The sequence below is a fragment of the Haliaeetus albicilla genome, unplaced genomic scaffold (genome assembly GCF_947461875.1).
Source record: "Haliaeetus albicilla unplaced genomic scaffold, bHalAlb1.1 scaffold_89, whole genome shotgun sequence".
Classification (NCBI taxonomy): Eukaryota; Metazoa; Chordata; class Aves; order Accipitriformes; family Accipitridae; genus Haliaeetus; species Haliaeetus albicilla.
Genome location: NW_027212534.1, coordinates 122332 through 132500, shown reverse-complemented (window position 1 = coordinate 132500; position 10169 = coordinate 122332). Strand labels below are relative to the sequence as shown.

Sequence of the window (10169 nt, the reverse complement as noted above, 5' to 3'; positions counted from 1 at the left end):
TGGCTGCCCCTGCTCCCCCCTTCCGCCACCAGGTTTGCCGCCCCGGGGATGCAAGGCGGGAGACTTTAGGACCCTGCGGCGTCCCTGCCGGCTCCGTTCCGGGCGGGAGAGGGGAGCCCCCGGTGCCGTGCCGTCTCTAAACCCCAGCTGCCGAGTCCCTGTCCTGCCGTACCTCCAACTTCGGAGACAACCAGAAATTACTTCTGTCAACAGCAAATGACTAAAGGTAGCGCAACACTCTATGAGAGAGAAGAAGAACGCACACAATCAGCATTTCCCTTTCTGAAAGAAAATGAAAATCTCGAACAGCAGATAAGCCTGAACTAAACATCAATCAAATCTGGACCCCAGGTGGGGTATGCCTTATGTAGGGTTCAATTATATGGAACTTAGTTACTGGGCCTGAAAGTAGCTCATGGTCGCAAGAGCATTCCAGACGCCTTAGAAGGCCTTGAACAGAATAAACAAGAAGACAGAAAAAGAAAGATCCCAATTAGAAAAACACAGGTGTGCATTCCACGATAAAGGGAACTTGGCACAAACAACCTCAATTCGGCATTTTATCTTGACCGATTAGACTGAGACAAGTTTCGCGTGCTCTAGTTAATATAGCCAATTATGTCCTATGTTTATGCGCGTGTACAGAGTGAGTATAACTAACTGTATCTTATGTTTATACGCGTGTCCAGTGTCGATATAACCAATCACATTTTATGCTTGTGCGCGTGGACACCAAATGCTTGCATGCAGCAGCCAATCAAAGCTTCTAAGGAACTTAGAGAATTGTATAAGAATGATCAGCTAGGCTCAATAAACTGGCGACTTTAATCAACCTATTGGTGTCCAGCCGTCCGGGTCCCGCATGGAATAACCCTACTACCCTACAGCTTATGATATGTCGCATGTCTGGACGCGACTCTTGAAAGCAATCATGCACTTAGGAAATTTGAGGCTGTTGTGCAGAGGTTTAACTAGAGTCTTGGCAACTCAATTTGGGACATGAAAGGTATTTGCACTACAGTACCAGGTGCAGTAAAGGAAACTGGTCTTGCAGTTCGATTCCAACATTGCATCCGCAAACAAAACGAGGCTGCGACGTTTGAGGAACGTGGATGGAAGTCTCACCTGCCATCCTGAAGTTACGCTGTGGCATTTCATCACTTCTTGTCACTTTCCTCGGGCTTGGTAAAGCCTTTGCAGAGTCTGAAGCAAAGGCCCATAGCTTCTTCCTGTTTGTAACAGTGGATGCCTGGGTTTTCGCAGGTTGGTTTGCTGTGGGGCACCACTTGTACCCTCGATTTGCCTTCATACATGCGTCCTTGTACTAAAAAAGGAAAATTGCCAGTCATGACAGTATACTATCCACAGGGCAATAGAGTGCACTGCTTGTAAAAGCATTTAATTCAGCAAATAATCCTTAAATATCTTGATTTTTTTGACAGTTTAGTCACGTGCTTAGAGTCTGACCGCCAACACAATCTAACAAGAAGAACTATTAAGATAAGTAGAGCTGCATTTAAAAAAGTGGGGTTTCTCTTTCCTCTCCTGAAGGTTTATCACCCAGAGCAGGCTGAAGTTCTGATCCTGCAAACTGCTCCCCAGTGCTTGAATGCTCACTCTGGGAAACAAATTCTTTGGCAGGTCCAATCTTTGTTTACTTTCTAGTTTGAATGAAATGAAAGCAGACGTTTAGCAATAAATGCAGCATGATGCTCCTTACCTTGCACTCCTTTTCCTCTAATAGATCTGTACCTTAGACTATTTGAGGATATTCTTTCCCAAACCAGGCACTGAAAACAAACCACTACCAGTATCACCTCATTTTCAGCAACTTCTGATACATCATCCCAGTGTGCCTTCCAAAATGTACCATGCTGCACAGCTGCATGAAATAAACTGGGGACATTTAAAATGCTCTTTGGCCTGCAGCACACAGCACACATCTTGGTTGTTTGCTATATTCTTGGTATGAGGCACCAAAATGAACAAAGCCAGGCTACACATAGGGGGGTAGGGGGAGAAGGTCTGGATCCCGCACAGTTTCGGGGGGAGGGGGAAGGACAGGAACCTATTTTATTCTCAAAATGCAACCTTGATGTTTTCCAAATACCTTGCTGACCAGACCAAGACAAGATTTTTGAATGTTAGCAGCAATAAAAAGGGCACATTTCAGTATTTCAAGTGCGTTGCTGTGCAAGGTGGAGAATGCATGAATCAGAGGAACATGCCACACTGTAATCGACAGGGAACCAAATTGTTCCCTGACGTTGTGTAATTCGTGTTGAATTAAAAGACAATAAGGCTGACATACCAATCGGGAAGGGGGAAGAGACATATTGAGATTTAGCAGATGCCTTGTGAAAATAACAAGGCTTGCTGAAATGATGTGTAAAAGTCACGGGAAAAGGGCAACGGCTATAACTTACTAGTTAAGGAGGGAAAAGAACAACAGCTATAACTTACTAGATAAGGAGGGAAAAGACAACGGCTACAATTTACCAGATAAGGGGATTAACTCTGCCAGGACTGCACTTCTCCACATCAAGACATTCTACATCAAAACACACTCGCCCTTGAGAAGATGGACCGAATCTGCCTAGTAACAAACCTGCACGAGTGAAGAAAAAGGAAGCAGGACAAGGCGGAGACTTACAACAAAGGGGTGCATGAACTGTATATAAGAAATGTAACTATAACATAAAGTTGCGAGCCGTTGGTAGAGCGTGGACTCCCCGGCCGCCCAGTGCTGCTTGCTTGCTATTCTCAATACATATATTGTTATATAAAAAATTGGCTCTGTCAGTATATAACAGTAGCATCTCCATCTTTCACCTCCATCTTGATCTATCAGCTGGCACTTGCTCCCTCCAGACTGTAGCCGGGATAACAGCGATTCAGTTTACAAGAAGCACAGCACCGTGTGAGCCCGCTGTGTATTTATAAAAACGGCTACAAATCATAAAGCTCTGCAGGGACCGCTGACCCACACAGAGGCTGTGTTTTCTGAAGAGGGCGTCTGCGTGAAATCCGCAAACCCAGGACTGCGACCCCCCTCACCCTGTCCCTTCTCTCCTTCCCTCAGCCGGGCCCGGCTCCCACACCCCCACGCCCGCCCAAGGGCCTCGCTCGCCTCACGGGCAGCCCCAGCCCTCACCTCAGCCGGGCCGCAGCTGGAGCAGAGACTGCAGAGGCCAACATGGCCGCCCGGCAGCCCCGTGCGCCAGGACTACAGCTCCCAGCATGCCCCGGGAACCACCAGGGCCCCCGGCAGCCCCGTGCCCCAGGACTACAGCTCCCAGCATGCCCCGGGGCGCTCCTTCCTGCTGCCTGACCCTGCAGGGACACCATCCCCGGCCCGGCCCCGCCCCCCGCAGGCCCCATGGCCGCCTGCCTGAGGGAGGACGAGGACGAGGACGAGGACGAGGACGAGGAGGAGAAGAAAGAGAGAGAGAAAGAGGAGGAGAAGGGGGGACAGAGCAGCAGAGAGAGGTGGGACAGGGAGCAGGAGAGAGGGACGGAGGGGAAGGGTGAGAGGAGAAAGGCAGGAAGAGAGAAAGAAAGGGAGAGGCAGGGACAGAGAGCAAGGGAAGGACGGGAAACAGCCCAGAGAGACTGAGAAACAGAGGGATGCGGATGAGGACAAGGAGGGGGAGAAGGACAGAAGAGCCGTGGTCTCCAGGATGGAGACGGCGGAGGAGCAGAAGGGGATGGGGAGCAGGACGGAGGCCCAGAGAGCAGAGAGAAGGCCCAGCCAGCTGAGCAGGGGATACAGGCAGGGACGAGGAGACAGGCTGCAGGAGAGAGAGGAATGAGGAAATACAGACAGGGAGTGAGACAGAGAAAGAAGGAGAAAGAAGGAAATAGTGGAGAAAGGGAGGAAATAAAAAGTGGGGGCAGGGAGCCAGACAGAGCGTGATGGGGAGAGACCAAAAATAGCAATTCTGGGCAACTGCCCCCGTTTCTTGAGCACTCCCCAGTAACTGCATTACCGGGAGCCTCGAGGAACGTGCTGCCTGCCAAAGCCCTGTCCTGGTCCCAGTCCTGTGCCCTAATATTGGTGATGAGCATTGCCTTGCATAGTGGCCAGGACTAAGGGCAAAAAAGGACAGCTGGGGGGGGGGGGGGGGGGGGAAATTCACCCATCTGGTTTTGGGTTGGGTTTTTTTTGCTTGATGTTTTTGCTTTTAAAAAGAATACTATTTAAGCTCTAAATACAAACTGCAAGGAAAAAGGAACCAGGCGTACCAGTCTGGACACACTTAAAGCCTGAACCCATTCAACAGCTGCACCAACCACCACTCGCTCCTGCTGCACACGCTCCACCGCCTGCCTGCAGGTACAGGCAGCCGCCCTGTTTCTGGAGTGTTCCCCAGGCACGGCAGCACCAGGTAGCTCAAAAAAACATGCTGCCTGCAAAAACTTGAGCACAGCTGAATTCTGGTCAATTTTTCCTCTTTTTAGGCTGGGTTAAAGACTCACCCATCGGGAGGTGGCTCAGGACCATGCCGGGGCCAGTGGCACTGCTTTCTGGATCCTGTGGTGGCGATGGGCAAAGGAACAGGTTGTCAACTCCTGGGCCTGGGTACATGTGTGGGTTTTCAGGGTCACCCCTGCCTGATTTTTCCCAGCGAAGCTGCAGGCAGTGCCAGCCCTGTGCTGCAGCCCTGGGGCTGAGGCTCAAGGAGCCGGGCATTTCCGCAGGCACTGTATCCTGCTGAGCCCCACCGGCAGCTGCTGGCTGCCCTGTTCTCTCCAGCTCTGCTTTCTGCCAGCACTGGGGGCACCCCAGAACAGCCTGCCTGCTCCCCACAGCCCCACTGCCGTCCACGTCTGCAGCTCATGCGTGGTGTCCACATGCCACAGCTGATTTAGGGGGTGGCAGGTTTCTCTTGTGGCAGCCTGGGAATGAGGGCAAAGCAAACCCCATCCCTCCCTTTTGATCTTTGTCCCCAGGGAGACCCAGTGGAGATGTACCGTGCACTGGAGAGCGTCCTTCAGGGAGGTGAGAGCCGATTGCAGAGCAACGCTGAGAGCCACCTGACAGCAAAGGCGCCCGGTGGCCACAGAGGAGCCCAGGTGAGCTGGTTCTCTTGGAGGCCAGCAAAGAGCCTTCTTCTGCCCCTGGTTTTGTGAGATACGGAGCAGTGCAGAGATGTTTCTCAGGCATCCAGGCCTGAGGAGGGTTTCCCAGTGCCCCCGTGAGAGATTGTGGTCCCAGGCAGCATCTGCCCCTAGAGCCGAGGCCGTATCTAGCCCCCTGGAGCTGGGTACGGCTGCCCTGAGGGGTCTCGCAGGGAGGACGGGGTCATCTGCCTGCTGGCTCTGACACAGAAATGATGAGCTGAAGCCCCGTGGCCATGGTTGGCCGGTTCAGCGTCTCCGAGTGCCTTTCTCCCATGGAGCGTTTAAGCCAGGCACTTTTTCGGAGTGTGACGGATGATGTGAAGATGGATGCTGGTGATGTCCTGGTGGCTCTGTCCCACTCCCACTTCAAAGTTGTGATGTCTGAGATCTGGGGCCACCTGCAGGCTCTGGCGGAGATGTCCAGGGAGTTTGTGTTCAGTTTGTGATATCTTAGGGCTACAATGAGCTCGGGTTATGGTATGCTAGCATTGCAGTGTGCTAGGGCTATGGGATGGCAGGATTACAGGATGTCAGAGTTTAGGCGAGTTAGGATTAAAGCATGTTACTGTTACGGACTGGCTGTGGGTTTGTTGGCCCTGGGTTCTTGGAGTTATGTTATTTTTGCCTTGTCTTGTGTCCTGGGTGGTCTTTTTTTTATTTTTTCTGATTCCTTTTTTCTCTTGTTTGCCTTTTCAGGGTTTGGATAGGGGCCTTTGGTTTGTGTATCTTTCTTCTGCTACGGACCTCATCAGCCATTGTCATGGACTCTGAGCCTGTACTGTAGTGATGTCAAAGCAGGTATTTAAAAAAAAAAAAAAGAAAAAAAAAAAGGCATGCTTGCTGCGCACCAGTGTGGTCATGCTGCACTCTCTGGATGGTTGTTTCAGCAGCTTGGGTCCCCGGCTGGCCACCCTTGAGAAGAGCTGGGGTGCCACCCTCAGGTGTTTTTAACTCACCCGGTTTGAGGTGAAATCATGTCTCTCACATTTAGAATACTTTAGGATAGTACAAACCGTGCTGTCTGCTCTGCCTTGGTAGTCATGATGTGTTTCTGTTTATAGTTGAATTGCCTTATTCCTTCTTTTGAATCTCTGATGCAGATCACTCAGGGCCATTGATCGAGGCTGATTTTTGAATTGTGCCTGCTGTTTTGCTTGGCAGTGCTGCAGGAGGGAAGCCAGGCAGCGCTGTTCCGCTACTGCTTGCAGGGGTAGCCGTGGAGGAAAGAGGCTTTAGGAAATCCCTTCCCAAGTCCAGCTGAAGCTCAAGAGGTTTTCTGCTGGTGGAGTTGCTGTGGCACTTGCATCACTTCGCAAGGTCTCTAACTTTCCTTGGGATCACCTTAGTTTCTGCTCTGTAGGAGGTTGCTGGCAAGCACTGAGTTCGCACAGCCTGTGCTCCTGTTGAATCGTCTTGTTGCTTTTTGTCACAAAGCAGTTTGTCAGAAAATGTCTAGTGAACGAGGCTTGTGGTGATAGTTTGCTATCTGGATGTTCAGAAACAGGAGAGAGGTGTAAGTTAACGTTTTTAAGCTGGATGGAAACAGCTGCTTGAATTTATTAAATGTCTTGGCACACGTCAGAGTAGCTCTGATAGAAGCAGAATCAGAATCAGAAGCTGATTTGGAAACGTATAAGTGGAAGGGTGTTTTCCAGTAAGGTGGTTGGTTTGTTGGGTTTTTTTTTTTTTCTGTTGTGGAGTCTTCAGTATTTTATTTTCTCCCACAGTACTCCTAAGCTGCAGAACCAGCCTCAAAGGCACTGTGGAATGACTTCTCCAATTAGCTTGGCTCCTCCTAAGGATGTAGATTGCATTCATAGTCAGAAGTTGGTCGAAGAAATGAAAGCATGTGGGGTATTTGAAGACGAGGAAGAACTGAATCACAGCTATAACAAAGCTGTAAAATTTGTTACTCTTCTGGGTGTTTTTTAGGGCTAAGTTATACATCAGTTTTCTTTACAGGCTGGTGTGATGGTCTGATAAATTATAGTCAGTGTCTCAAACATTCGTTGAAGAACTTTGGTGGAGAAAACGGCCTCTGTAAAAATGCTGGAGTTTTGTGAACAGGACAATGTGGCCGGAGGAGAGGGCCCCACGGAGGGTGGGACCGCACTTCTCCGAAGCCACAATTCCTTATCTTAAGTGACCAGGAGAAGGAGCACAGCATATGCGCCTGGAGGAGGAGCCCCACGGAAGATGGGACTGTGCTTCTATCTTAAGCCGTCATGCGAGCAGGGAAAAAGAGGCAACTCCACAATGAACCCCCCCGCAAAGCTCACTGACCGATTCCAGAGAACCCCAGGAATGGGAACTGCGCATGTTGAGACCATCAACTAACACGCTATAGAAGAAGGGAGAAGGAGTTCTCAGTGTGCACCCTCCGGAACTGGATCTCTACGCTGGCTGGACCAACGCTGGACCCAGGACTGGTGAAACCCTTTTCCTCTCTCTCTCTCTCTCTCTCTCTTTCTCTCTTTCTCTCTCTCCCTCTTTTCCTTCTCTCTTTTCCACAGTCCCTACACCTCATCCTTTGAAACATAAACCGTTGACCAAGTCTGAGACTAGGAGTGGATCTAGCTGCCCCCGGGCTCCTCTTTGAGAAGGAGTCCAGAAAGCAAGGGGGTCTGCTCTGAACCTCGTGACTCAACGGGAGGGCTCTCCTTCTGATACATTTCATGTTCCTTTTTCCATTTCTTTTTGTACACCTCCTTTGTCTTTTCAAACAGCAGCTTAATGACATGTTGCAAGGTTCCTATTGATAAGTTCACGTGTACTTGGGCAAGGTTAGCTAGGCTGAATAAATGTTGATTGTTGTTTGAACTCCCCTGGTGTCGTTTCACCTTAATTCTGACAAAGGAAATCCACGAACCTGAGTCGCTCCAACTTTGGGACGTGACATCTTAATTGGCATCACGGACAGGATTTCCCTTGTTGGAAGGGAGATTCTAACGGGATACCAGATCTCCACTCGGAGGACGGGCGGGGAGGATCTGGGAAGGATCTCTCAACAGTAAGTCAGGAGGGATCTGAGCAGTGGCAGGCATGGTGACCCGGGAAACATCTGTGTCTGGCTGTTCCCCTGTTTTGGAGAAGCTGACTGCCTATAAAGCCCACCCTTCCCCACAAGGAGTAGCCTGGGCACGAGACCAGTGGCATGACCCAAAAGCCATTGCAGGAGGAATTGAGAAGCTAGCAAAAGAAGGCAGGTTTGGCCTGGGAAAAGGGAAGGCTGTGGGGTGTGCAGTTTTAGGGGCCGCACTCGTAGCAGCCCAGGAAGACAGACAGGAAACAATGAGAGCAGAGCAGGCAGATAAGGAGAAGATTCAGTCCCTGCAGGATTTAGTTAAAGTCCTGCAAGAGCAGTAAACTTCTGAGCGTAATACAATGCAGTGGCTTCATGCTGCCTTGTCTGATGCATTAGATCGGGAAAGAATTTTGTGAGCCGAGGCGGATGAACGATCCGACCTGGACTTAGACCTGGAATGTCTAGAGGTAGTTCAGGTGAAACAGCAAAAATCTTTATACCAAATCAAGAGTTAGAATGTACCAGAACAGATTTTTACCCTCAGGATGAGGGGATAGCAATGAGGCCATTAATTGAAACAGAAACCATAGACAATGGCCAAAGTGGTGGAGCACCACACGTGACCATTAAGACAATACCATATTCCGCCACTGAATTATCTAAAATTCAGGAAAAGTATACCCAACTAGCAAAGGAGACCGAAACAGAATATGTGTGGAGGGTGTCATTAACCGGTGGTGACCGGATTTTATTGTCAGAAGATGAAGCCCAAGGATATTGGGGGCCTGGAGTGTTCCTAACTACCGATGATCCTAGGGAACCGTGGTCTCTGACGCAGCGGGCAGCTTACTGGGCAGGGGGAATAGACCAAATAGAACGAGGAGAAGCAACACAGTTAGACACCCCTTCTATAAATCAGTTCACCGAGAGCTTACAGAAAACTGCTTGTCTCCAGTTAATGCATGATAGGCGATTAGTGCCACAACAGCCCTCTCCGATGTTGTTAAATGCCAGTCCCGACAGAATGACGACTCTAAGCCGAGGTTTACCAGATTCTTTGAAATTATATGCTGTCCAGCTGCAGGATAGACTATGCGATGCGATAGCACCTAGAGGAGGCAGGCGGAATGCAGGAGGGCCCTGACCTGGAGAGAAGTGGCACAGGAGTTGATTAACTATGGCCGGAGAATGGGTCTCGCAAGGGAAGAAAGCAGGGCTAAGCCTGCCATCCGCTGAACAGAAGGACCTGGCCGACCTCCCCCATCTAAGACTGTAAACACCAAAAAGCCGTATGGGGGTCAGCGGAACTTGTTGTGGACAGAAGGGATAGAAAAGGGAATTCCCCGGGATGTGATGGACGGCACGCCCACCTCTGCCCTAGAAAAGTTGGTCCTAGGGTGGAAAGACAAGAACAAGGAGCCTCCCCATACTGAGTTAGACGCTCGGAGCGATATGGGGGTGATTCCGCAGTTGCTGGCAACTCCCACTCCCCAAACACCTACTGCCCCAGAGGCAGGTATGACTGTCCGCAGGACAGGAAACTAGACACGCCGTCCCCAGTAAGTGAGCCAGGGACAGCCAGTGGGTTTATTCAAGGAGGCTCACTGAAAATAAGACAGGAGACCTGATGATTGCTTTTCCCCCTGGTCTCTTTAAGACCCCAGTAACTTTTCTAGTTGATATGGGTGCTCAAATGTCAGCACTCCGGGCAGATGTTGCTTACCGCAGTGGAATAATTGCAGATAAGAAGCAGATACGGGTCACAGACGTTTTCGGAAGCTCCCAACCGCAGCCGACAGCTGAAGTTAAATGCTGGCTGCCAGGGGCTTCGTCCCCTGTTGAGGTTACTATGATACTAGGTCCTCTACCCACCAGTATTCTAGGACTTGACCTCTTAAAAGGCCAGCCATGGGTAGACTCTAGGGGAAGAGAATGGAAATTCGGGTGTCCCGCAATCTCTATGAGGCTTTTGCAGTCGGCACCGACTCTCCCGCCTTCAAAAATAGTTCATGTCAAACCT

General features: G+C 50.3%; 2 protein-coding genes across 4 annotated transcripts in view; one reads left to right on the top strand and one right to left on the bottom strand.

Annotated features, from left to right (window-relative positions):
* The window catches only part of LOC138684291 (polycomb group RING finger protein 6-like), a 95998-nt gene that overhangs the window by 65423 nt on the left and 20406 nt on the right, over positions 1 to 10169 (bottom strand). The gene's annotated exons all lie outside the window — the stretch shown is intronic.
* LOC138684290 (HMG box transcription factor BBX-like) overlaps positions 4118 to 10169 on the top strand; it is a 37674-nt gene continuing 31622 nt past the window's right edge. The window contains exons 1-3 of the mRNA XM_069777974.1: positions 4118 to 4336; positions 4462 to 4561; positions 4954 to 5076. Of these exons, the coding sequence (XP_069634075.1) occupies positions 4969 to 5076 (108 nt within the window). The 5' untranslated portion in view covers positions 4118 to 4336; positions 4462 to 4561; positions 4954 to 4968. The remainder of the gene's footprint in view (positions 4337 to 4461; positions 4562 to 4953; positions 5077 to 10169) is intronic.